Source organism: Rattus norvegicus, chromosome 7 (assembly GCF_036323735.1).
Source record: "Rattus norvegicus strain BN/NHsdMcwi chromosome 7, GRCr8, whole genome shotgun sequence".
Classification (NCBI taxonomy): Eukaryota; Metazoa; Chordata; class Mammalia; order Rodentia; family Muridae; genus Rattus; species Rattus norvegicus.
The window spans coordinates 122111917-122138409 of record NC_086025.1 but is presented as its reverse complement, the minus strand read 5'-3'; the positions used below and the strand labels follow the sequence as shown (position 1 = coordinate 122138409).

General features: G+C 55.0%; 1 protein-coding gene and 1 non-coding gene across 21 annotated transcripts; both read left to right on the top strand.

Annotated features, from left to right (window-relative positions):
- Positions 1 to 208: 208 nt before the first annotated feature.
- Plxnb2 (plexin B2) lies at positions 209 to 26493 on the top strand. 20 transcript variants are annotated; one of them, XM_063263649.1, is made up of 42 exons: positions 7110 to 7309; positions 7462 to 7623; positions 10093 to 10142; positions 10668 to 10708; positions 11316 to 11407; positions 11647 to 11769; positions 13222 to 14308; positions 14461 to 14643; positions 14726 to 14854; positions 15447 to 15547; positions 15627 to 15753; positions 16075 to 16228; positions 16960 to 17074; positions 17169 to 17277; positions 17364 to 17465; positions 18124 to 18216; positions 18535 to 18616; positions 18695 to 18855; positions 18951 to 19099; positions 19191 to 19299; positions 19423 to 19559; positions 19683 to 19853; positions 20178 to 20307; positions 20424 to 20651; positions 20740 to 20916; positions 21016 to 21155; positions 21258 to 21358; positions 21522 to 21751; positions 21844 to 22025; positions 22233 to 22299; positions 22438 to 22584; positions 22761 to 22917; positions 23018 to 23118; positions 23212 to 23296; positions 23478 to 23632; positions 23726 to 23886; positions 23984 to 24131; positions 24545 to 24609; positions 24932 to 25007; positions 25426 to 25500; positions 25603 to 25732; positions 25817 to 26438. In XM_063263649.1, the coding sequence occupies exons 7-41, from the start codon at positions 13235 to 13237 to the stop codon at positions 25705 to 25707; spliced, it is 5526 nt and encodes a 1841-aa protein (XP_063119719.1). In that variant the 5' UTR covers positions 7110 to 7309; positions 7462 to 7623; positions 10093 to 10142; positions 10668 to 10708; positions 11316 to 11407; positions 11647 to 11769; positions 13222 to 13234; the 3' UTR covers positions 25708 to 25732; positions 25817 to 26438. The 20 variants fall into 20 exon arrangements, with proteins under 20 accessions (XP_063119710.1, XP_063119713.1, XP_063119715.1 ...); XM_063263643.1 differs by lacking the exons at positions 7110 to 7309; positions 7462 to 7623 and adding an exon at positions 394 to 529; XM_063263645.1 differs by lacking the exons at positions 7110 to 7309; positions 7462 to 7623 and adding an exon at positions 394 to 529 and having other exon boundaries at positions 25814 to 26438.
- Positions 15363 to 15459, top strand: Mir349 (microRNA 349). The gene has a single exon (NR_031791.1). It is a non-coding gene; the product is annotated as a microRNA 349 (primary transcript).

Below are 26493 nucleotides of genomic sequence, written 5' to 3'. Positions count from 1 at the left end.
GTGGTGCGGTTCCCTGCGTCCCGCCCATCTCAAAGAGGACACTTGAGGCCTGGGTCTGGCCCAGTCGAAGCCACCCACTGGTGCCGGGCCGCGTGCGCCATTCAGTTCGGCCTGGGGCACTCCCGGGGTGGTGCCCAGCCTGAGCGAACTCCACCGATGACGGGGCAGAGGGAGGTGCGGGGCGTGGGGTCGGGGGGGACGGGAGACAGGACTGCAGCCGGCAGGGAGCGCGGATTGCTACAGGGCGCGAACCTCCAAGCAAAGCGGTGTGCTTAGGAAACACGGGGTACGCTAGGGACGCCAGCCGCCCCTCCTTCCCACCCTCTACCCCTTCGTCTCGTCCCTCCCTCTTGCCCGCCCCGGTCCTCCCCGCCCTCCTTCTCCCCTGGCGGGGGCGGGGCCGGCAGCTCCCGCGCGCTCCGGCCCCTCCTCGGCCACACAAAGGCCCGTCTCCATGGCAGCCGCGCGGGCCGGAGCGCAACGCAGAGCGCGGCCCCGGCGCCATCGAGCGACGGCTGCGAAGGAGCAGGTACGGCACTCGGGGACGGGAAATGTGGGGGCGTCGCGCAGGCCCGGGCTTCGCCGTCCACGCCATTCGGCCTGCGCCCCCGGACGCGGGGGTCTTAGGGCAGTGCTGCTGCGCGGAGGGCGACGCGGGCCTGCGTCTTTGCCCCGTGTCTGTCTGTCTTTCCAATCGGCTGGGCCTGGCTGCTCCTGCCTCACCGGTTGGCGACGAGGCCCTCTGCGCCGGGATGTTGGGAGACTGGCCTGGAAGGCAGGGTTCCCGCGACCCAGTGGAGCTGCACCCGGCCCGGTGTAGTTTGAAACCCTCCCTCCCGGCCGGCGTCCCTACCTCTTCACCGCCGAAACGATGGACCAGAGCTAGTCATCTGTCGTGCCGGACCTCCAGGCCCCAGTTCTCAAGCTAAGCCTGTTCCGACGCTGGGCTCTGCTGGGGCTTTTTACAGGGGTGCCCAACCAAAGCAGTCCCCACACCTTCTGGGACAGGGAACAAGAGACAGAGAGAACCAACACCCAGTAGTACCTGGTGAGGCCCCACGCCTCCCGACAAGGTTTCCTCTGCAAGTTTCTAGTGTAGTTTGTTGTTGTGTTTGGAGAGACACCTAAGATACAGAGGGCTTAGAACTTGTAGGTGCCTTTTCACAGTCTACTTCACTTCCACATACCTTCTTCAGTGAGCTCTCATGCTTCCTCTGGTCTGACTGTGTGACAGATTTGTGTGGGGGTGGGTCTTTTCTCCCTATCTGGGGGCTTCTGAGCCTAAGAATCCTAGAGTTTCTGGCCACGTCACTTAATTCCTTTTTCTAGTTCCTTGAAGAAGGCAGGAAGGGAGGTCGGATTGTGGCCACCATGGTGGTGCTGGTCAGAACTGTAGCTGAAACCAGGTCTCAAAGCCAGTGTCGCGTTCTGAGGAGCGGAGGCCCTCAGGGCCCTCATTTGCCTTGGGGAGTGCCCCCTCTAACGTCTCTCTTCAGTCTGTATTGGTGGTTTTAAAGTTGAACTTCTCAGACTGCTCACACACGCCTTGAAGGTGGAAGCTGTCAGCTCGATCCCACATCCGGATGCTATCTTGGTACATAGGGAATGTAATCAGAAAGTTGGACTGCCAATGGCCTGAGTCCTTGCTCTTTGGTCAGGAGGTGAAGTTCCTAGGAAGGTAGGGCCAACGCGTGAGTTGTTTTGTGGAATGTGCCAAACCTTATTGTATTGTATCGAAGCTGCTAGACTAAATAACCAGGTAGACTACAGAGTTTCAGCCACCAAGTCTCGCACAACCTCCCATGGAAGTGGGGAGGCCCGAGGACTGGGCAGAGGTTTCTAGCCCCAGGAACTGAGGGAAGTTAGTTAGAAAAACAAGAGTTTGGAATGTGAGTTCCCCTCTCCCCCACGGGCTGCCTGCCAAGGAGGAATTATTTTGGATTATCCAGCCGTCCAGCGAGTCCAGCTACCCAAAGAGGAGGCTAAAGCAGAAGGGGAGACTGAAGCAGCCAGGGGAGAGGGACCCACTTCCGGGCTGCGAGTTGAGAACCCCAGGAGGGCGGGGCTGAGAACTCCAGGAGGGCGGGGCGGCAAGTCCAGGCAGCTCCACCACCTCCCTCCCTTGGCTGCTCAGACCAGTCAGGGGTGGTGTAGGAGGGCATGTGTCACCTTGGGTTGGAGAAGGTCCTCAAGGTCGGCTCCTTTGTAGGCCCTGCCCAACCTGGAATATGCCCAGGCTCCTCTGAGAAAACTCATGGCGGGAGGAAGTACTTTAGACCTATCTGGAAGACTGTTCACTTCCCAAAGCCATTCATACTATGTTTAAGGATACCTCGGATGGGTCACACCCCTGGCAGAGACTCATAAGGAAGCACATCCCTGGGGTCTTAGTGGAGCTGAACCGCAGGCTCAGCTCCTGACCAGAGGCTCACTGAGGGGATGACCCCTCCTCGTTGGAATGTGATAGCAGTCGGGACACCCCACAGGTAGACACATATGGGGTCCTACAAGAAGCCATACTGGGATGTTCCTGGGTTGGCTCCTGGGGTTTGCTACCCAGGAGCCTGTATGGAGACCACATTGGGAGGGAGAGCCAGCAGCTGATGCCCAAGAGCAGGAAGCCCCGGGACTTGGCCCTGGCCCCTGCTAGTGGAGCAGAAGAGATTGGATTGGAAAGGATTGAGCTGGGCTGGGCTGGCAGCCTACAGTGTCGTCCATATGGCACATGTCCCCCCTACTAGATCTGTAGCTATTCTAGAACATCCCCATGTCATGTCTTCTGCTCTCTACTTCTCCCGATGGTTAGTGCTAATGGTTTCTCGGGGATGTTGGGCCCTTGCCTAAGGTTTACCAGTGGAAGGATCTCCCAGCACTAGCCCTTGCTTGTCGGCTAGGCAAGACTACGCGCATACCTCACTGTCACAGAGGACTGTCACCCTGCAATCAGACACTCCTTACATCTCCTCCTATCCCTCTTGTTGTTTCCCGTGCCCAGCCTTGCTCTTGATGTTCAGGGAGTAAGTTTTTGTCCCTATCGAGGGCCTCTTGTTAAAGCATTGGCTTGGTGAGGATGAAGAGGTAAGTTGATTAGAACGCCAACCAAGGCTTGGTAGTAGTAGTCCAGGCTCTGGCTAGCTTGTGGGTAGGACTGAGGCTGCCCCCTACTAGCCTCACCACCCTTCGGAGCCAAGCCGTTGGGTGATTAGATAGGGGGTAGGAGTTGGGTAACCCCCCCCCCCACTAATGGCTATTTGTGTTTAGGGTGGGGTTGTGGGTGGGTCGGGGCTGGGTTCTGACTAATTATAGACTGGGAAGGGCTGAAGTGTGTGTGTGTGTGTTGGGGAGGTCGGAATAGGGTGGTAGGAGTTACTGCCCTAGCTCTCCCTTTCCAGACCTCATGTGACTCCTCTTTCTTCCTCTCCATGGTTTCACATCCCCTAACGCAAGCTTCTACTCCCTACCCCCAGCCGAGTGAGGGTAGTGCTCTCCTCTGTTGACATAGCAAGGACTCTGCCCTCTTCTGAGCTCTCTAACTACAGGTAATACCTCTGGAACACCCCACTGACCCTTCTACCCTATTAGAGCATCTAAAAGAAGAGGAGAGGAGGGGGGCCCCTGCTATCCTGTACCCCAACCCAGAGGGGCCCTCCTTCCCCTGAAATTCATGAACCTGTGACAGCGATTGGACTTAACTCCTAGATAGAGTCCAGGTAGTCGAGGATGGTGAACTTCCCTTGAAGCAGGTCTGAACCAACCTCACAGTGACAATCTTGTCCTCGGGAAGAGTCGGAGCTGGTCCAGACTTGGAGCTGGTAGCACTATTTCCCGTCTTTTGTCATTCTCTGGTCCCGCCTCTGCAGCCCAGTGTCCCATCCCCCAACCTGGCTTGTTGCCTTCCTCATGGCTGGCAGCCTTCCCTGGGGCGTCCCCAGGGACTGTCTGAGTTCACACCTGAACTGCCTGGGGTCCCAGTGGACTGCCTACAGAAGGGGCTCAACCCGGATTAGGACGCTGTGCCTGGGGGCAGGGTTGGGCTTGGTGCCCAACACCGAATCTCTCTCAGGTCCCTGTACTTACTTGAGAAACCCCCGCAGTTCCCCATTCTGGTGCCAGCAGGGTTCTGGCTCCAGGGCTTAAGGACAGGAAAGGGGAAAGGGGTAGGCCGCAGGGGCATAGCCTTAGTTCTAAACTTTAGCTCTGCCAGCAGCCCAGCAGCCTGATCGGGGTATGATGTCCTTTTTGGACACAGGGATCAGGCTATGGGAGGGGTATGTGTGTGTGTGTGTGTGGGGGGGTTCTTCTGGCACAGCTGGTCAGTAGATCCCCTGAGAGGAGTCCTTGGTGAAAAAGAAAGGAAAAAGCTTTGACGTTGGTGCTTCAGGTGGTTACCTGTATCAAGACACTTCTTGGGAGCTCATCAGGGACAGTGTAAGAGGGTCTGCTGTGTGTGCAGCTAGAGCTCTCTTTCCACAGGGCTGCTCTTCTCTGCCGGCATCTGAACCAGCATACCACCTGTGTGGCACTGCATCCACTTGAGGAACTGATGGGTTCATGTCAAAAGCCTTGGGGATGCATTAGAAACCTATCAAGTCTTTTTTTTCCCCTTCTTTGTTATTTGTGAGGCAGGATTTCTCTCTGTAGCCCTGTCTGTCCTGAAATTCAATCTGTAGCCCAGGCTGGCCTCAAACTCACAGAGATGTGTGCCACCACCACCTGCTGGGAACCTCTTTATTCAGTCTTTGTGTAGGAAGAGCAGCTCAGTTTCCCTTTGGTGCCCTTCATGTGTGGAAGTTTTCGGGTCATTCCGAGTTCCTTGGTCAATCATAGAATGTGCTGGAGACACTACTACTACTACTACTACTACTACTACTACTACTACTACTACTACCACTACTACTACTGTGATTAAGTGGGTGTTCTGGGATTGACACATGGTCCACTGGGACTGTCACTCCATTCCCAAGGGCCCTAACCTTTAACCTGGACAAGCTCTTAAGATAGCTCCAGCACAGGGTGTGGGTGTGCGTTGGGAGGAACCAAGTGGCATCTGTGCGGTGCAGAGGCTGAGGGCCCAATGCCCTCTTCATGGAAGATAGCGGCTAACTTGGGATACAGAGTAGAACCCGCTTACGGTCACACTTGGCTCCATCACCACCCACTTGATACCGGGGCACCTGCCCAGCAAGTAGAAGATATTTTTAAATTGAGCTGGGTAATCCGCCATGGGTGGGGGTGGATGGCAGAAGGGAAGGGGCTCTGGAATGACCCAGTCACTCTTCCAGCCTCAGAAATAGTTCCCTAGACTGACCTCAGGAGTGGAAAGTTCAGCCTCCCTGCCTCCACCTGATGTTGATTTGGAGTGTCACCCTGGGAGGCCTCAGGGCCACAAACCTATGTCAGGATTGGGGAGGGATCAAGGGAGTACTCCCTGGAACGCGCTTCTTCACTTCTTCCAGGTGTACCCCACAGACTTATAGAAGACTCCAGGGGGAGTGTGCTGTGTCATACTCCTTACCAAACAGGAAAGAACTAGGTCTAGGGGCTCTAAATTCCCAACCCCATGTACATACCTTCCACTCCGAGCTGGGCATTTCCTCATTGGAAAACCCCAGGCTATCTTCCTGCCCAAGCCCTGAGTGCTTGCCTCATTGTGTCACTTGGACATGGGGCACTGCTTACTATTTCACCCTCAGACTCTTTCCAGCACTCCATAAAGTACCCTGTGCTTGCCAGACCCCTGGATTAGTGTGGATGGGAGACTCACCAGTGAACTGCTCTGTCCCTCGAGCCAGCCCCTGCTCTCCCAGCTCCTACACATCTCTTAAGGGCATCCTGGGATGACCCAGTATTGGAACCCATGTGTATCCCACCTTTTCAAAGCCCTTTCATGCTTGGGAGCTGTTGATTCTAGGTGTTGGGGCAAGACCTTCCTGCTGGGAAGGATCTGGCAACATCATGGACATGTGTGTGCCTGTACATGTGTGGTCATGTGTGAGTGGTGGCTGGCACCCAGGCTTGGCAAGGTGCCCTAAGCTAATTGTAGGGTTCAACTGTGATAGGGAGGAGGGGCTGGGGTGACCGATGAGACACTGACAAGCTGACAGGGAGATTACAGGTCTTGTCGACTCCTCGCTCATCCAGGCCTTCACCCATCCGCCCCCATGCCACTGAATCGTACCCCCAACCCCCACAGCTGCTGAATCCTGGTAGGGACTCTGTGGAACTGGTTCTGAGCAAACTGTAGCCTCTTCGAACAGCATCTAGCTGGTTCTTGGGTGAGCTGGGAAAGGAGAAGTGTAGGTGGGGCAGGAGTGGAGAAAGGTTAGGTACAGGAAGATAAACATCAGAGCCACCGCTGGCATCCATCTGAACATTCCCCATCCCAGTGAGCTGACTGATGATAGTGACAGGACCCATTTGTACCCTCCCTTAATTTGCTGAGTTTTGGGGGTTCAGGGGTCCTCGAGGAGTACAGTAAGTCAACAGAGGGTGACTTGCCGCAAAATGATGAATCTGGAGGCTGGTGGTGTAGACATGTAAAGAGGGGAGGAGATCCTAGAACGGGTAGGGTGCGGCCCAGGCAGAACACTGGTGGCTGAGTCTTTACCTAGAGGGATGGGGAGGCCAGCCAGATCAGAGGTTGACAGTGTGGGGCACTCACCCTAAGTTCCCTACAATATACGTAGTGTTCTAGACCTGCAGCTGGTTGTGAGGGAAAGTCCTTTGGCTTTGACAGGTTAGCTCTTGAGACACCCGAGAGCCACGGCCAGAAATTGAGATCCTGTATGATCAAGCCTCTGATGGGCAGGCGGCTTGGATGCACCCAGGAGAGGGAAAGCGAGTGGATGATCTCGGCTGGGCTGACCCAGGATCTGGAATGGGGCGTAGGGTAGGTTCCTAGAGATGGAACCTAATCTAGGGGTTTGGACTGGTGGGGAAAGGCCGCAGCCACCCTCTTGCCTGGGAGGTGTCCTTACTCTGAGTCTGGTGAGACGTTTGGAGCCCTGACTCAGGTTAGCACATCAGCCTTTCTCTAGAGCCCCACCCCTGCTCCAGGTCAGGTGGCGCAGTTTCCTTAAGGCTGGGTCTTCCCTAGAGGAGTCTGGGCGGATATCCCCGTGGTCTGGCCTGAGGCTGCTTGAAGGCAAGGTCGTGCCTAGTTTGCTGACCAAGGCAGGCCGAGCCCTGCGACTGACCCTGGGCAGGGGCGGAGCTATACACACTGGGGCGGAGCCCCGCATTGCTTTCCTTCCCGGCTGGAAGGACTTAGGTCATGGCCGGTCCTGCTTTCGGCTGTTTCTGATACCAGGTTAGCACCGCAAGGAAACGGTTCTTGACTCTTGACAGTTGCTTCTGCTGTCATTTGTTACCCGAGGTTGGGCTCCCACCTGCCATCGCCTTGTGAGTTGCCCTGACCTGGTGAGGCTCGCGCCAAAAGCTCAGTCCACGTGTTCCCTCTAGGTGTGCGCTGGGGTGCAGGGCCAAAATGTGGAAGCAGACTTGAATAGAGCGAGGGGACCCGGATCCCTAGGTTTCAGGACCGTGGGCGTGGCCAGGTCCCTAGGTGAGCTTCGGTCGTGCGTCCTCGCCCACGTCTGGGTCCGCCTCCAGTGCAGTTCCCAGGTAACCGTCTTGCGATCCCGGAGGAGTCTGGCGGAAAAGACGCTGGGGGATGGGGATGTTGACACCTGGGCCTGTCTATGAGGAATGAGGCCAGGGCTGGCTCTGGGGTGCGTGGACTGACCTAGCCTCCTGGATTGTACTCTGACCCGGTTGCGAGGTGGGTGGAGCTGGGTCCGCGGGCACAGGCTGCGTCCCCCTCGGGGTCTTCTATGCGATCACCATGTCGGTTCCATGTATGATACTGTCTCTGTGGCTGCGGTGCTCCGAGAGACTCCGCACAGACCCTTGCCGCAGCCCCTCCCTCAGGCTTGTTTTGAAAACAGCCGAGGCTTGGATTTGCGGGCGCCGCGGCCTGTTTTGTCTCTTCTGATTTGTTTAACGCTCGCAGCTAATTGCAGATTTTCGTAGCCTTCCGAGAGAGGATGCCCCGCCTCATGGCTGCCAGCTGCGGCGGGGGAGGGGCAGCTTCGCTTTCTCTGAGGCTCAGGGCCCCGAGTTTGGTCTGCTGTTCAGACGCCCCTGTCCTGTCCTGAGGGTGGTGCAGTTCTCACCCTACTTGTTAGAATCCCGGCTTTGGTGGTAATCATTTCTTTCTCCCTGCGAGTCCCTGGTGTGTCTGGTTTGTTGTCTTGGTCCCTGGAGGGACCGAAGCTCTGCTCTCCTTTTGGACTACACTGCCTCGGTGTTGATTTGATCTGATTTAAAAAGCCATTCATACTAAGATGTTAAGAGGAAAGGAACCCCAGCTCTATCTGACCCTGCCCTGTGAGGCGGTTTTAGAGTTAGGGAACTCTACTGTGTATTCCGTATCATTCTTACCCCCACCCCCACCCCACCCCCCACCTCCCACCCCTGGAATTGGCATCAAGAGAGCCTAGGGTGAGAAGAGAAATCTGAAGAAAGCCTTGGGGTATCCAGCTGACCAGGGGCTTTTGTTGCTTCCCAAACAGTCCAGGATGTGCAAGAAACCCTGTTGACTCTCAGAATTCTGGCTGAGGTGAAGCTGTTATGATTCAGACCTGGGAGCTGGCACAGAAGCTCTCAGTCTTCACATTGTATTCCCATTGCTCGGCCCCAGCCTCATCCCTGAGCCACACCGAGAGATCCTCTCGATGTGAAGATCATAGAGGATGGGTGATTGAGGTCAGGGTGCTGGAGGATAGTTGCCCAGCTCTCTGAAGTGGGTATTATTGTTATACCCAACATACATATGGGAAAATTGCACACAGCAGCTTTGTAAATGGCCCATGTAACTGCCAGAACGAGACAGTGCTGAACTTGAACCAGAGGAGTGTGCTCTTGAATTTACCAGTAGCGAGTTCTTGAAGACAAAGACAGAGTTCTTTGTCTGGGCTAGTGGGGAGGGGGCACCCCTTGAGACAGAGAACATCAGCCAAGGACGCGGTGGTGGCCTAAAAGGGTATCGATGTTAGTTTCACATCTAAGAAGTGTTGGCCTAGAGGATCCTGATAGAGGAGACAACAGCTGGCCAGTGGACTCTGATTGGTCAGTGGAAGGTTCATCAGACCCCTGAAGTATGAGTGGCACATTGCTTAGAAGAGGCCGGCTTCCTTTGGCTTGTCTTCAGGAGACTACCGATAGGAACTGGGACCTAGATGATCTGCTGTGAGAAGTCTAGAGCTAGAGGAGGCTGAGGGACAGGGCCCAGAGGGGACTAGAGCAGACCCCGGGCACAGAGAGGTTGCAAGTGAATTCTCAGGGGACTAACACTGTCCTGTGGTTTGCCCGCTGTGTCCGAAGAACAGTCTGTGGTTGGCTCATGTCACAAAGCCTGTCTTGAGTCCTGGGGGGGGGGGGCAGGGAGGGCAAAAAGATGCCCTCTGCTCCATGCAGCCTTTTGAAGAGGCTGGGGACACTGCAGTGTGGGGCCTGCTGGGCCACTTGGAGTCACATAGGTCCAGGCGCACGAGTCAGCTACCCGAGGAAATGGGCTAGCAGAAGCATGGAGAACCGCTATATGCAGGACAAACAGAGAGTCCTGGTAGGGTTAGAGGACACGTGGATGGCGTCTAGAAAGTGGTGCCTGACCTACAGCTTTGTGTACCCTTCTCCTTGTCCCCAAAGTTCCAAGAGTTTTCAGGTTGGGTCGAGGGCTTTGAGAACTCAGGAGCTAGCACACTGGTAGAATTGGGTGAGGTGGGTTCTTAGTAGGTTGGCACAGACCCTTTGCCATGCAGTGGTCATCCAGTGACCCTCGTGCCTCCCCCCTACCCCTTCTCTGGCTGGCAGCTGGTTAAGTTGCTAAATTGTTACTTCCAACAAACCTGCTAAAAAGTTCCCCTGCTCTGTACTGCCCCTTGGGCCTACTAAGGACTAATTCTAGGAGAAGGAATGTTATAGGAAGATTTGCCCAGTGGTACAGTGTAATACTCGGGCTTTTCATGAATGAATTCATTTAATCCTTAGAAACCTTAGTGTTAATTTACTATTACTGTGTCCATTTTGCAGATGGGGAAATGAGGCACAGAGACGTTAACTTGCTCAAGGTCACCCAGCTAGTAAGTAGAGTCGCCCTGTGGTGGATACGAGTGTTTTTCAGAAAGCTTTTATGCATATAGTAGAGTTATGGTTGTTGGTGTTGGTGATGATGGTGGTGGTGGTGGTGGTGTGTGTGTGTGTGTGTGTGTGTGTATGTATGTTTTCCAGAAAGGGTTTCTCTGTGGCTGTCCTGGAACCCAATCTGTAGACCAGGTTAGCCTTGAACTAAGACCCACCTGCCTCTGCCTCTTGAGTACTGTGATTAAAGTCGTGTGCCACAGCACTTAGCCCCACAGGTAGTTTTAAAGAGCAGATGGTACCTTAGACTTTTAATGAAAAGAGCTGCCAAGTTCTAAGCAGAAGGGAAAGTAGTATGACTTGTTCGTGTTTCTCAAAGACCAAGTGAATGTGCTTGCTTTAGAAACTGGGCTAGACGCCTGGGAGTGTCTAAAGGAAGGTCCCTACCAGGAATGAGAGGATCGAGATCCGTGGTATCAGGACAGCCACCCAGAGTGACTGTGCTCTATCTCCCTTTTGCTTCCTAGAGAGTCCTGATGCCAGCCTAAAACAGAAACGGAGACTACTGGTGAGTCCATGGAATAAGCCAGAAAGTGCTGAAAATCATTGTGGGACCCTGAGGCGCGCTCTCTCTCTCTCTCTCTCTCTCTCTCTCTCTCTCTCTCTCTCTCTCTCTCTCTCTCTTTCTCTCTCTCTGTGGCTTCTTGGAAGTATACCAGCCGGCATAAGGCTGACTGGTACCCCTGAGGAAATCCCCACCAGCCAGCCAAACAGGGGTCCTGGACCTAGTCCAAAACAGGAAGTCCCTCCACTTGTCCTCCCATTCCAGGAACATCAGCAGCAGGAAGCTTAAGCTGACTGACTGTGCCTGGCGCCTCCAGCTTGCCAGAGCACCAGAGAGGTCAGGTGCTCTTTGCTCCTGGGCCCGGCCAAGCAGGTCACTCAAGGGCTTGTTTGTTCAGGAAGTAGAAGGGAGCTGCCAACTATAGAGCATAACCCAGGTCCCTTTTATCACCAGAAGACACTGGGACTGGAGCGTCTTTATCCCACTGTTTTGGTATCTGGGTGTGGGGGAGTGGAAGTCAGGACTCCGGCTGTGCTGGGCAAGTGGTAAGCCACTGGGCTACACCCCATCTACACTTCTGGCCCAGTTTTATAATCGGGTTTCCCCGCAGGTGTGTGGGCCTGGAGTTCAAGTTACTGGTGACCAGATGTCTGGAAAGTTTTCCTCCTAGAATCCTACACCCCTGTGTGTGGACTTCCCAGGGTGAGCTCCAAGCTTAGGGAGGAGGTGGCCGGTCTTCTGCCAGAAATTAAACAGAGAGAAGCTCACCTGGCAGATTTCCTAGGAAGGCCCCTGGGGGGCAGTTGTTGGAGAAGGCGCCATTATGGGTCCAGTGTAAAGAGTAGAGGGGTCTCCTAGCTGGTTAGCTCCAGGTTCAAGCCTTGGGCTTGGATACAGGGGCGGAGGCTGGCACAGCCACACGTAAGAGGGTGACTTGTTAGGTTTCAGCTGTGCAGAGACTGTGGCTCCGCCCACGCCTACGCCTCACCCCCTTCCACCCCCTCCTGGCTGGGAACATTCCATTCATTCTCTGCTCCTGGGAGCTGACAAGCTGCAGTGATTTGGTGAGTTAGAGGGGTGAGCTACATCCCTAAGCCTGAACAAGCTGGCCTAGCCATCAGGCCTTGGTGTGGTGTGGTGGCCTGTGGGCTTGCCTGGAGAAGGCTGGGTTGGAAATTGGTTAGTGGACCACAGGACTGCCCCTATGGAGGCAGAGTTTGGCTGCTTCTCCAGGCTCTGAGCACAGCCTTGGAATCTTAGACTGGGTTGGGCGAAGTCTAAGTTGGGGTCTTAAAGGGCTTGTGAAGTCTTCCTGTCTCTAACTAAAGCCACTGTCTTCTCCCCTGACCTCGTCTCCTAATGAGGTCATTGCACTTTGTTTCTTGCACCACACTTTCTACTGGAAATGTGCTTTTCCCTCTGTTGGTTATACCTCCTAGGTCTGAGGAGGCTAATGAAAGGTACAGAATAGAAATGGATGGCAGCTGGAGAGCTGCAGGGCTCGTAAGAAAAAGCCATGGCCTTGTTCCAGTATACTTGTCTTTACCTACAGTTGAGCTCTGCCTTCTTTGGGAACAGGCATAGTGGGGTGGGGGTGGGGTCCTTCTGTAGGAGAGGGATACCAGCTAGGGATTCTCAGAGAGTAAATTTAGTAGTCGGAGGTAGGACAGCACCCCAGCCCCACCCATCCAGACTGCCTTTAGGCAGGTTACTTCCTTTCTGGAACTGTTCCTTCATCTATAACTGGAAAGTTACAGAGCCTAGGGAGTGTGAACCTAGAACCATTTTATGTTTAAATTTTAATCATTTATGGAGAATAAGGTATATATGAGGTGATGTTTAAGGTGGTCTTTTTTTTAATTTAAATTTATTTTATGCCACGGGTGTTTTGTCAGCAGGAAGTACCTATGTACCACTGCATGCCTGCTCCCTGTGGAGGCTAAAAAAAGGTGTTGGATTCACTGGGGCTCTGCTACAGATGGTTATGAGTTGCCATGCAGGTGCTGGGAAATGAACCCAGGGAAAAGGTCCTCTGATTGGACTCTTGACCCAGGATCCTAGACAGAATATGTACTCACATGTCACACACACACACACACACACACACACACACACACACACACTGGTAAACTTAGAGCTGCTTACCCCTCCCCAGCAGGCAGCAAATAGACAGGGCTATGAATGGAAGTGCGACCATCTTGGACTAAGGAACGCAGGAGGTGGTCATAAATAGACTGTGCTTACCTGGGTCATGTGCTTGGGCCTCACTCTGCGACTCTAGCTTCAAGCAGTATGGATCTACATGTCCACAAGTCTGCAGTTTGCACCCTGAGACCACCTGTAGCTTCTTGAGAGAAATATGTATGAATAGCCGGGAGTCTTCCTAGCGCTATGAATACCTTGGGTGCTCCCTAAAGGGATTATGTCCCTCTCTGACCTGTATCCTGGACATTCAGGGCAGGACCTGAGGGAAGAGAGGCCTCGGCTTATCTGACCCTTACTGTCTCTCCCCACAGAGTTCTGGGGGCAATGGCCCAACCACTCTGGGCCCTGACCTTACTAGGTCTCATGGGCCTAGGGTTGAGCCTACGGTCCCGAAAGCCGGAGAGTTTCCGCAGTGAGACAGAGCTGAACCACCTGGTTGTGGATGAGGCCTCGGGTGTGGTGTATGTTGGGGCAGTGAATGCGCTCTACCAGCTGAGTGCCGACCTGCAAGTCCAGCAGCATGTGGTCACAGGCCCCTTCCTGGATAACAAGAAATGCACGCCACCCATCGAGCCTAGCCAGTGCCACGAAGCAATGCTCACTGACAACTTTAACCAGCTGCTGCTGCTCGACCCACCTGGGAAACGCCTGGTGGAGTGCGGCAGTCTTTTCAAGGGCATTTGCGCCCTGCGCGCCATGAGCAACATCTCTGTGCGCCTCTTCTATGAGGATGGCAGCGGTGAGAAGTCCTTTGTGGCCAGCAATGACGAGAGAGTGGCCACAGTAGGGCTGGTGAGCTCCACGCGCCCTGACGGTGAGCGAGTGCTGTTTGTGGGCAAAGGCAATGGGCCACACGACAATGGCATCATCGTGAGCACCCGCCTGCTGGACAGGTCTGAGGGCCGGGAGGCCTTTGAGGCCTACTCAGACCACACCACCTTCAAGGCTGGCTACCTGTCCACTAATACTCAGCAGTTTGTCGCAGCCTTTGAAGATGGCCGCTATGTCTTCTTTATCTTTAACCAGCAAGACAAGCACCCTGCTAAGAACCGCACCCTGCTGGCACGAATGTGCAAAGACGACCCCTCCTACTATTCCTATGTAGAGATGGATCTGCTGTGTAAAGATCCCACTGAACCACAAAACTCTGTCTTTGGTACCTGCCTAGCTGCTTCTGTAGCCACACCGGGTGCTGGCAGGGCACTCTATGCTGTGTTCAGCAGAGATGGCCGGAGCACTGGGGGGCCTGGAGCAGGCCTCTGTATGTTCCCACTAGAGAAAGTCCATGAAATGATGGAAGCCAACCGTAATACCTGCTACGCGGGTACCCGAGAGTCAGGCCGCACTAACTTCTACAAACCCTTCCACGGAGACATCCAGTGTGGTGGCCATGCTCGAGTACGTGTCTTGCCTGTTCATAGGTGTATGTTTCCCCCTTGAGTGTCAGTAGATGTGTGTTGTGGAGGATAGCGTCTGACTCCTATAGCTTGGAGCCCTAGTAGGGAAAAGCCTAGGAGACAGAAACCTGTTCCTGACGCTGTGATCCACAGGGTGCCAGCGAGAGCTTCCCGTGTGGCTCGGAGCATCTGCCCTATCCACTGGGCAGTCGTGATGGACTTGAAGCCACAGCCCTGCTGCACCGCGGGGGCCTGAATCTGACAGCAGTGACAGTAACTGCCGAGAATGGCCACACCATTGCCTTCCTGGGTACCTCAGATGGCCGGATCCTTAAGGTACTGGCCCAGGCAGAGAGGCTCCAGGAGGGGCCAGTGAACCATGACACCCTGTTCTCATGGACCATCTTGGTGTTCACAGGTATACCTTGCTCCAGACGGCACTTCTTCAGAGTATGGCTCTATCCCGGTAGACATCAATAAGAAGATCAAGGGGGACCTGGCACTGTCTGGAAACCTGTCCAATCTGTATGCCATGACCCAGGACAAGGTCAGCCTAAAGATGGCCCCAGAAGGCCATTGTGAAACAGGCCTAGAGCCATATGCTGGGCCTTGCCTTGGATGGTTGGACAGAGCCTGGGCTCCTGTCTCTGAGTCTTCATAGCACCATTGCTCTCTTTCCAAGGGTTTTTTTTTTTTTTTTTTTTAAGATTTATTCATTTATTATATATAAGTACACTGTAGCTGTCTTCAGATACACCAGAAGAGGGCATCGGATCTCTTTACAGATGGTTGTGAGCCACCATGTGGTTGCTGGGAATTGAACTCAGGACCTCTGGAAGAGCAGTCGGGTGCTCTTAACCGCTGAGCCATCTCTCCAGCCCGTTTCCAAGGGTTTTATTTTGGGCATGAGGAGTTAGAACTGATGCCTGCCAGGCAAGATCCTTATCACACTGAGCTACATCCCTAATCTTCCTTTTCTCGACAAGGTTTTCTTTTGTGATCCTGCCCTAAGCTTGTAGGTGGCCCAGGAGAGAGATTCTCCATCTCTTGTCCCTGAAGACTCTAGCATGTAAGGTTGGGGGAGGGGGCTGTGTCTAGCAAGTCTTCTTCCCCCACAGCCCTGCTGTCTTAACCTCTAGGTGTTCCGGCTCCCGGTACAAGAATGTCTGAGCTATGCAACCTGTGCTCAGTGTCGTGACTCCCAAGATCCCTACTGTGGCTGGTGTGTCATCGAGGGACGGTGAGCAATTTGTCCCTGCCCCAGTGGCCTGGAGTCCAAGGAGTACCAGAGCTGAGGCTACTCCCTGTTTCTTTTTCAGATGCACCAGGAAGTCCGAGTGCTCACGGGCCGAGGAAGCTGGACACTGGCTATGGAGCCGGGAGAAGTCCTGCGTGACCATCACTGATGCTTTTCCACAGAACATGAGCCGGCGGGCCCAAGGAGAGGTGTGTGTGTGTGTGTGTGTGTGTGTGTGTGTGTGTGTGTGTGTGTGTGACAGGTGGCAGGCAGGTAGTGAGTGCCGTGCAGGACCAGGTAGAGCTCTCCTTACACAGCTCTGGCTGGGAGCTATTAGATAAGCAAGGAAACCAAGAGTTGCCTGGTATGAATTGCCTGGCCTGTGGGACCACATGAACATCCTAGACAAAGCAGAGTCAGGCTCTGGGGGTCATTAACATGCACATGTTGAGAGCAGGGCTGGAGAACCAAGGCTGAGCAGTGTGGTCCTGGGGACAGGGGTCATAGTTTGAGCTGCTCTCCTCCTGCAGGTACGACTATCTGTCAGCCCCCTACCCACTCTGGCTAAGGAGGATGAGTTGCTTTGCCTCTTCGGTGAATCGCCACCCCACTCTGCCCGGGTAGAGGATGATGCTGTCATCTGTAACTCACCAAGCAGCATCCCTAGCACCCCACCAGGCCAAGGTGAGACGACCTCCTTCCGCCCCTGGACCTGCACAGCTTCCTTTTTCCTGCACACAGCTTTTCCTAGGCCCTATCTACTCTCACATTTTTAGAACATTGAGCGCCATGCATGAGCCAATCCTGGGTGGCTGCTGCTATTGTTGGGGAAGCCAAAAAAAAAAAAAAAAAAAAAGATCCCAACTAAGAGACTACCTCAGTCTCAAACTGAGCCTGAAGACTGAGTGTTCTATTCTGGGGAGACCAATATCCAGATTCCTCTGCCGAGTTATTTGCATAGATATCTCTCCTCACTGCTGTGTCCAGCCTGAGGCAGCTGGAGCTGTCTCCTGAGGCTGAAGGCCTCCATCTGGGCTAAGACAGGTGCCGCGTCTGTCTGTCCCTTGAGTGTTGGGGTAACAAAGCCACGAGGCCATGGAATGATGTGAGCAAGGACCGGGGAGGCCTTCCCACCCAGACATGGAGGAGCCGCTGCCCTCTCAGCACTTGCAGGAACAGAGAGAGGGTGCGAAGGCAGCCAAGCCCAGGGGAGAAAGATGAGCCCAGCTCTGGGAGCTGACACCAAAGCCCAGATTTGACAAGCAGCAGCAGGCCAGCTGAGCCCAAGGCTGCGGTATCCACATTGTATCCCATGGCCCCAGGAACAGACCTTCTCCCGGCTGGGCACAGGGCGAGGTCCAGTCCCACCCTCTGCTCTAGCTGCACCTGACCCCGTTCCCACCTGTATTCTGCAGACCACGTTGATGTGAGCATCCAGCTCCTCTTCAAACACGGCAATGTCTTCCTCACCTCCCACCAGTATCCCTTCTATGACTGCCGGGAGGCTATGAGCCTGGTGGAGAACCTGCCGTGAGTCCTGGCTCCCTTTTGAGGTCCCCCATCCCGCCCCTAGGTTCCTCTCCCACTTCCCGGCCCCTCACACTCCGACCGACCCTCCCGCTAGGTGCATCTCTTGTGCTAGCAACCGCTGGACTTGCCAATGGGACCTGCAGTACTACGAGTGTCGAGAGGCCTCGCCCAACCCAGAGGATGGAATCATACGTGCCCACATGGTGAGCCGGCCGCTCAGATAGAACTGTGGTTAGGACCACAGGTATGGTGGGAAGCACCCCACCTCACCAGCTTTGCTCTCTCCCAGGAGGACAACTGCCCCCAGTTCCTGGCCCCTAACCCTCTGGTCATCCCCATGAACCATGAGACAGAAGTGACCTTCCAGGGCAAGAACTTGGAGACTGTGAAGGTAGAGAAGGCCTGGGGTGAAGTCTAGCTGGTAGGTGGGTTGCTTGAGGCTGCCCTGTGAGTTCTTTCTCCCACCCTTTCTCCCCTCATCCCTTATCACTACATATGAGAGAAAGAAGCATAGAGGAGAGAGAGAAAAATAGATCCCTGGATCTAATTTCTTTGCTTTTTTTTTTTTTTTTTTTTTTTTTTTTTAGCATGACTACTAACAAACCACACGCCTTCTCCCCCCACCCCCGCACGACCAACAACCACCAACCACCAGCCCCCACCTCTCAGGGCTCTAGCATTTATATACTCTCCAAAAAGTTCCCAGAATTCCAATTGCAGAAATACTCTGCAGCTGGCAAACTGTGCCTCTGCTAGAGCGCGGGGCAAATCACAGTCAGCTGCTGCGGGGGACAGCCCAAAGTGGCCCCACACCTGGGATTAAAACAAAGACACATTCTTAACACCAGTTCTGTGCGGCTTAAAGAAACCAAAATGCCGAAAATTGTTGTTGCAGAGGGAGGCAGGGTCTTCGCAGGCACCTGAGCGTGGGGCAGATTAGGTGGTGTAGGTGGTGGGGTATTTCCGGAGCTTCTGGAGACAGATTCTCCGCCCCCGGAGGGCAGAACAGTTAGCCAGCTTGAGTGGAATGCTGACTGGACTCTCTGTAGGTTTCTTCCCTGTATGTGGGCAGTGACCTGTTGAAGTTTGAAGAGACGGTGACAATGCATGAGTCAGACACCTTCTCTTTTAGGACCCCAAAGGTACCACTGCTTGTCTCAAGGGCTGGAGGGTGGGCATTACCCCTAGGACTGGAGCCTAGCCAGGGTCTTATCCCTCCTGCCCTGTGCCTTGTGGTCTCCAACCATCTCTCCCTATGTCCCTGAACATACTCATAGTCTCATGAGTGTGTGTGTGTGTGTGTGTGTGTGTGTGTGTGTGTGTGTGTGTGTGAGTGAGATGTTCCCTAGTTCCTGTCTACCTGGCAGCCTTCATTGACTTTGGGTAATAGAGAGATCCTCAAGGCTTTTGGTATCAGAGGGACGGGAAGTACAGTTTGTCCATGTGTCCGTCCCATGCAGCTATCCCACGATGCTAATGAGACACTGCCTCTTCACCTATATGTTAAGTCCTTTGGCAAGAACATCGACAGCAAGCTACAAGGTACGTGGGGTTTGGGGAAGGCGGGGTGCCTGGGGGTGGGGCAGAGCAACGGCTAACAAGCTATACCCTCCTCCACAGTGACTCTCTACAACTGCTCCTTTGGCCGCAGCGACTGCAGCCTGTGTCTGGCCGCCGATCCTGCCTACAGGTGTGTGTGGTGCCGTGGGCAGAACAGGTGCGTGTATGAAGCCCTGTGCAGCAACGTCACTTCCGAATGTCCCCCACCGGTCATTACCAGGGTGAGTTTCGTCACGGTTTGACCTGTACCCCCACCCATCCCCCCTACACGTTCACCTTTCCAAGCCATTCACTCACTGGGCTCTGCCTGTTTCAGATCCAGCCTGAGACCGGCCCGCTGGGTGGAGGCATTCTCGTCACTATCCATGGGTCCAATTTGGGTGTCAAGGCAGATGATGTCAAGAAGATCACTGTGGCTGGCCAGGACTGTGCTTTTGAACCAAGAGGATACTCTGTATCTACCCGGTGAGTGACTCCCACCGGCCCGGGCTCCCAGCAACTCGGCGGATGCAACCGTGGCAAAGGGCTGAATGGGCTCCACGTGTCTTACCACCAGGATTGTGTGTGCAATTGAGGCCTCGGAGACGCCCTTCACGGGAGGTATTGAGGTGGATGTTAATGGAAAACTTGGCCATTCACCGCCACATGTCCAGTTCACATATCAAGTAAGTGCCTGACCAAGATGTGAGTCCAGCCTCTGCTACTGACCCCAACAAGTTGGCCTCTAACAATAACCTCTATCCGGTGACCCCTGAACCCTCGGCCCTAACTGTGTGTGTCGCTCTCAGCAACCCCAGCCTCTCAGTGTGGAGCCACGACAAGGGCCACAGGCAGGTGGCACCACATTGACCATCAATGGCACTTACCTGGACACAGGCTCCAAGGAGGATGTGCGGGTGACACTCAATGACGTCCCTTGTGAAGTGTATGTGTTGCCCATGCCTGCTGAGCCTGCCTGGCTCTGGGGAGAGGGTGGGAAGGCCCGAGGCTGACTGACTGCCTTGGAGGGGGCACCAGAATTGGCACTGACAGGCACCTCCCACCCTAGGACGAAGTTTGGAGCACAGCTGCAATGTGTCACCGGTTCCCAGTTGGCTCCAGGCCAGGTGGCACTAGAAATCTCCTATGGGGGCTCCCGGGTGCCCAGTCCTGGTATCTCCTTCACCTACTGTGAGAACCCTGTGTTAAGAGCCTTTGAGCCACTGAGAAGCTTTGTCAGGTGTGGCCTCTCCCCTTCCTGGCTAGTGTCTTCCCCACCCCCGCCTGCTGACCTGAGGAATGTGGCAGAACTGGGCAGGGCAGGGCAGGAGAAGAAACTTTGGAAAACCCCACTGCACCCTGATGGGCTCCCTCCTCATAACCCAGATGGCATGGGTCAGAGCAGGGTCACTTCCCACACTTGCTTCTCCCTCTGATGCACATTATTGCCCCGACACTCTCCCCCCACCCCTGCCGCCCGCCTCCCTGGAGTATAACTAGTAGTGTAGAACCTAGAAGCTGGCTGAGCTGAACTCACTGAAGCGTGCTCCTCCCCATCCCGCAGTGGTGGCCGGAGCATCAACGTTACTGGCCAGGGCTTCAGCCTCATCCAGAAGTTCGCCATGATTGTCATTGCTGAGCCCTTACGGTCCTGGCGGCGGCGGCGGGAGGCTGGATCCCTGGAGCCCGTGACGGTCAGTCCTGCCTCCTCCGGCTGAGAGGGCTCAGTTCTAATGGGAGCAGCTAGGGAGCAGGAGGGGGGAACGAGGTCTTCTTCAAATGGCCTGAGATTTCCGGACCCATCCCACAGGTCATGGGCACCGAGTACGTGTTCTACAATGACACCAAAGTTGTCTTCTTGTCTCCGGCTGTCCCTGAAGAACCTGAGGCTTACAACCTCACTGCGCTGATACAGATGGATGGTCATCGTGCCCTGCTCAGGACTGAAGCCGGCGCCTTCGAATACGTGGCAGACCCCACCTTTGAAAACTTCACGGGTGGGGTCAAAAAGCAGGTCAACAAGCTCATCCATGCCCGGGTAAGAAGGCCTACAGCGTGGGGACCCGGTAGGGGACAGGGACTCAGTGCTGATCACTCTGACTTCTACCACCTGTCCCACCTCCCAGGGAACCAATCTGAACAAGGCCATGACGCTGGAGGAGGCGGAAGCATTTGTGGGTGCTGAGCGTTGCATTATGAAGACGCTGACTGAGACCGACCTGTACTGCGAACCCCCAGAAGTTCAGCCCCCACCCAAGCGGCGGCAGAAGCGAGACACAGCACACAACCTCCCCGAGTTCATTGTGCGTGAGGGCGGGAGGGCTGTGGAGGGCCTGGGGACCCTCTCAGGAGAAGCCACCGCCGCCCACACCTGCCTGCGCTGAGCCCTGGCTTCCACACAGGTGAAGTTTGGCTCTCGAGAGTGGGTGCTAGGCCGGGTGGAGTACGACACACGTGCGAGCGACGTGCCTCTCAGTCTCATCCTGCCTTTGGTCATGGTGCCCATGGTGTTTATCATCGTGGTTTCCATCTACTGCTACTGGTGAGTCCTGTGTCAGGTAACGCTCCCCTCGTCCCTCCTGCACCAGCACCTCTGACCCTGACAGCTGACTGATACCAGAGCGAGCTGTTCCATACCCAACAGGAGGAAGAGCCAGCAGGCAGAGCGGGAGTATGAGAAGATTAAATCCCAGTTGGAGGGCTTGGAGGAGAGCGTGCGTGATCGATGCAAGAAGGAATTCACAGGTAGGGGCTGCCCCTGCAGGTGGATCCACAGGCTTCCCTTCTGAGGATCCCTGGATCTTTTAAGGCACTTCTTAAGAGCCACAAACTGCAGGAGGACCTGGGTAAGGGTAGCAAGAGTAGGTGGCCAGGGAACGCCCCACCTTGACTTGCATTCCCTTCTCAGACCTGATGATCGAGATGGAGGACCAGACAAATGATGTGCACGAGGCGGGCATCCCCACGCTGGACTATAAGACCTACACTGACAGAGTCTTCTTCCTGCCATCCAAGGATGGTGACAAGGATGTCATGATCACCGGCAAGCTAGACATCCCTGAGTCACGGCGGCCCATTGTGGAGCAAGCCCTCTACCAGTTCTCCAACCTGCTCAACAGCAAGTCCTTCCTTATCAATGTGAGCAGAGGCCGGGGGCTTGGGGTATAAGGTCAGGGTGGGGCAAGGCTGCAGCCCAGGTGCTCAAGTGTGCCCTCCCGGCTGCCCTGCAGTTCATCCACACCCTAGAGAATCAGCGTGAGTTCTCAGCCCGTGCCAAGGTCTACTTTGCATCACTGCTGACTGTGGCTCTGCACGGGAAGCTGGAATACTATACAGACATCATGCGCACACTCTTCCTGGAGCTCATGGAGCAGTATGTGGTGGCCAAGAACCCCAAGCTAATGCTGCGCAGGTTTGTGTGAATGGCAGGTGGGGGAAGACTTATTTTGGACAGACATAAAGTCAGATCTCACTTCCTACTTGTTCTAAGCTGCTACATAACCATTCTGGATGGTATACCCACTCATATGGGCCATAACGCCCTCTGCTCACATGTGCACTGGGGTGGGCTCCTGGAGCCAGCCAGGCCTTGGAATATGAGGCATCCATTTACCCTCAGGTCTGAGACAGTGGTAGAGAGGATGCTGTCCAACTGGATGTCCATCTGTCTGTACCAGTACCTCAAGGTGAGCTCGGCTCTAGAGCCAGGGGTGGGTGAATCGGTGCCATCCCTCCTGACACTTGGCTAAGTGCCTTGAAGGAGGTCCAACCCCACTGTACTTGTCAGTCCCATGCCTCCCACTCACACAGCCCCCTTGCTCCAGGATAGTGCAGGTGAGCCCCTATACAAGCTCTTCAAGGCCATCAAACACCAGGTGGAAAAGGGGCCCGTGGATGCTGTGCAGAAGAAGGCCAAGTACACCCTCAATGACACAGGGCTGCTTGGGGATGATGTTGAATATGCACCTCTGGTAAGTCCCCCAGAGCTGGAAGCTGTGGAGGGGAAGGCGAAGCCAGGAACTTGGACTCCACATCTGAACTCTGCACAGTGAAGCCAAGTTGTCCTGGGTAGGGTTTCTGTGATCCAGAGGTATGGTCACGAGGATCCTCCCTCAGCTGGTCCTTCCCATCCTGTGTTCCCTGGCAGACGGTGAGCGTGATCGTTCAGGATGAAGGGATTGATGCCATTCCAGTTAAGGTCCTCAACTGCGACACCATCTCTCAGGTCAAAGAGAAGATCATTGACCAGGTGTACCGTACTCAGCCCTGCTCCTGTTGGCCCAAGCCTGACAGTGTGGTGCTTGGTGAGTTCCACCTGTTCATGAGGCCCATGTGCCCAGCTCTGCCTGGAATTGGGAAGTGTGTGGCCCTGGGTTCCGGAAACTAAGCTGTGCCCTCCCACAGAATGGCGTCCTGGGTCCACGGCCCAGATTCTGTCTGACTTGGACCTTACCTCCCAGCGGGAAGGCCGGTGGAAACGGATCAACACCTTGATGCACTACAATGTGAGTGCAGAGGTCCCTTAGGCAGGGGGAGGTGCCCTGAGCAGGGGGACCCCACAGTAGGAACATGACCCTCCCTCATGACTCTGTCCTCAGGTCCGGGATGGAGCCACCCTTATCCTGTCTAAGGTGGGAGTCTCCCAGCAGCCAGAAGACAGCCAACAGGACCTGCCTGGGGAACGTGAGTCTATGCTGTCTTTCTTCTCTTGTTCTTCTAGTCCCTAAAGGTCTGTGAAGATCTCTCCCCTGCCCCCTTCTCCCTCTGCTGCCACCTAGTGGACCCCAGGACTCTACATCTCAAACTCCAGGCCACGCCTACCTTGAACTGGGACTGGGTCCCTCAGCTACCTGTTCCCCCACAGGCCATGCTCTTCTAGAAGAGGAAAACCGTGTGTGGCACTTGGTGCGGCCAACAGATGAGGTAGACGAGGGCAAGTCCAAGCGGGGCAGCATGAAGGAGAAAGAGCGGACCAAGGCCATCACCGAGATCTACCTGACGCGGCTACTCTCCGTCAAGGTAGTAGACGGCCCTTGCTCACAGGAACATACTCCTACACGCTAGTGCCCTGGCTGTGCCCCAGGAGTCACACCAAGCCGCTGTCCTCTACAGGGCACACTGCAGCAGTTTGTGGACAACTTCTTCCAGAGCGTGCTGGCCCCCGGGCACGCGGTACCACCCGCAGTCAAGTACTTCTTTGATTTCCTAGACGAGCAGGCAGAGAAGCATGACATCCGAGATGAGGATACCATCCACATCTGGAAAACCAACAGGTGAGGCCCTGCCCTGTCTGCCCCCCACCCCCCACCCCCCGCCCCCCGCTGCCGTGGCCCAGCACAGCCCCTCAACTCCCTTGCCCATCCGTTACAGTTTACCACTTCGGTTCTGGGTGAACATCCTGAAGAACCCTCATTTCATCTTTGATGTCCACGTCCATGAAGTGGTGGATGCCTCCCTGTCGGTCATTGCGCAGACCTTCATGGACGCCTGCACTCGCACAGAGCACAAGCTGAGCCGAGTGAGTAAGCTTGTATGCTCATAAGGGGACAGCGGCCCATGGACAGGGCCGACGGTCCGGGAAGGGGCGGAGCGTCTAGTCTGGACAGTGTCGGTAGGAATGGCCTGGAGAAGCTCAGATTGAGGCGAAGTGAGCTGGGATTATACCAGAAGCTCATCTTGTGTGGGTTTGTATGTTTTGGGCTAAAGTTTGGGGTGGAAGCAGGTGGAAAGTGACCAAGGCTTTAGGGCTGCCGTGAAGATGGTCTGTCTCCTTCACCTCCCACGGGACTTGTGTCCCTTCCCACTCCCCATCCCCAGCCTCCAGTGCCTTCTTACCCAGAGTCTGAGCAGGAGTCTCGCTACTGCTCTGGGAGGACTGAGTAGCTGAGGCTAGCCCAGTGTCAAAAGCGTTTTTGTCTTTGTCTTCCACAGGACTCTCCCAGTAACAAGCTGTTGTATGCTAAAGAGATCTCTACCTACAAGAAGATGGTGGAGGAGTGAGTGATGTGGAGGAGGGTTGGGGAACAACTGGGAATCCTTAAGAGACCCCAGGGTCGGGCTAGAGAGATGGCTCAGCGGTTAAGGGCACTGACTGTTCTTCCAGAGGCCCTGAGTTCAATTCCCAGCGACCACATGGTGGCTCACAACCATCTGTAATGGGATCTGATGCCCTCTTCTGGTGTGTCTGAAGACAGCTACTTATATACATAAAAAAATAAATAAATCTAAAAAAAAAAAAAGAGAGACCCCAGGGTCCAGCACCCCCTTTTCCTATACATTCACCTCCCATCTCCATCCACAACCCTTCTTCCTCTGCAGCTACTACAAGGGCATCCGACAGATGGTGCAGGTCAGCGACCAGGACATGAATACACACTTGGCGGAGATTTCCCGGGTAAGGGCCACAGAGCATGTCAAGAGCAAGGGAAGGGTGCTCCTGCCCACTGCTGAGCCAGGCATGTAAGTGCAGATTCTATGGCGAGAGGAGCAGAGGGTAGCTGAATGGGCGTGGCACGGTGGGCAGGCAAGCTGCCTTGACCGTAACTGAGTCTTGAGATGGTGAACACACATGTATGTAGAGGCTGATGTGTAAGCAGCGAGTAGCTTAGAACCCTGATGTGCCCGCCACACCGGCACTGGCTATTGTTGAGCAGATGCTTGGGATTGACATGTGACCTTAACCGGCACGTGATCCATTTACTGATGTATCCGTGATGGCACCCCACAGCCAACACCTTACAGCTTGCTGTTCTGTGGGGCTGGCCTTGGGGCCCCTATACCCTTCTCATACCGGGTAACACTGTCATCCCTAGGCTCACACGGACTCCCTGAACACACTTGTGGCACTACACCAGCTCTACCAATACACTCAAAAGTACTATGACGAGGTATGTTCTGGGTCCCCATCGTGGCATGCAGGACAGTGTGCCCGCACGTACCCCCAGCCTGTGATCTGACAGGTTTCCTGTGCCCATCCCCACCCCCACCAGATCATCAATGCTTTGGAGGAAGACCCTGCAGCCCAAAAGATGCAGTTGGCCTTCCGCCTGCAGCAGATTGCCGCTGCGCTCGAGAATAAGGTTACAGACCTCTGACCATCAGTGCTGCCTCAGGATTCAGGTGGGTGGCACCATGGTATTGGGCAGCCCGTGGGCCTGAGGTTGCCCTGGCTGTAGCTGAGTCCTTCTCTCTCTTCTCCAGTAGAGGATGCACCCAAGGCTTCTGGAGAGCGTGTGGTGAACCCACCTCTTGTAGACTATAGCGTCTTTCTCCTGAGCAATACTGCCCGGGCGCCCGAGTCAGCACCAGCTCCTTTCAATGGCACCAGCATCGGGTGTTCTCTGTGTTGTCTCCTGAGCAATTCGCAAATGTGCCTTATAAAGCCACACTGGGCCACTGGGAGCAGTGGAGGCGTGGCCTCCCCTTCCGTGCACCAGCAGCCTACCCTCCTCAGATACCCCCGGGTTTGGCCTGTAGCTACCACAGCCGGTTCCTGGACTGTACGTGTCTGCCAGACGGAAGGAGAAGAGAAAGTGGTACGATGCCTTCCTGACCTCACCCGGCCCTCCTCGCGGGACGCAGGCACTCCAGGTGGACTCGAGGGCCATCGCTGGCTCCACCTCTAAGGTCAAACTGGACGTCAGACGTCGGGGCCTGGGTGCCAGAGGGACCCAGAAAACTGAGGTCCCCGTCTCAGCTGTTAAACAGGCTGTCCTGGAGGCCCTGCCTGGATCTGGGGGTGCTGGAGCAGCATTTCCCCCAGGGCCACCCACCCTTTTTTGTAAATCTTGATTGTAAATCCAATACAGTTGTCTTTTTCACTCTGGCTGACTGGGTTTCTCCTTAGACTGCCTGTCTGTCCCTACTCACCTCTCCCCATC

Coding starts and splice junctions, on each gene's coding strand:
- Plxnb2 (NM_001108106.1), top strand. CDS start 13,235: ATGGCCCAACCACTCTGGGCCCTGACCTTACTAGGTCTCATGGGCCTA. Junction 18,856..18,950: donor CCCCACCGGTCATTACCAGG/GTGAGTTTCGTC, acceptor TGCCTGTTTCAG/ATCCAGCCTGAGACCGGCCC. Junction 19,100..19,190: donor GGATACTCTGTATCTACCCG/GTGAGTGACTCC, acceptor TCTTACCACCAG/GATTGTGTGTGCAATTGAGG.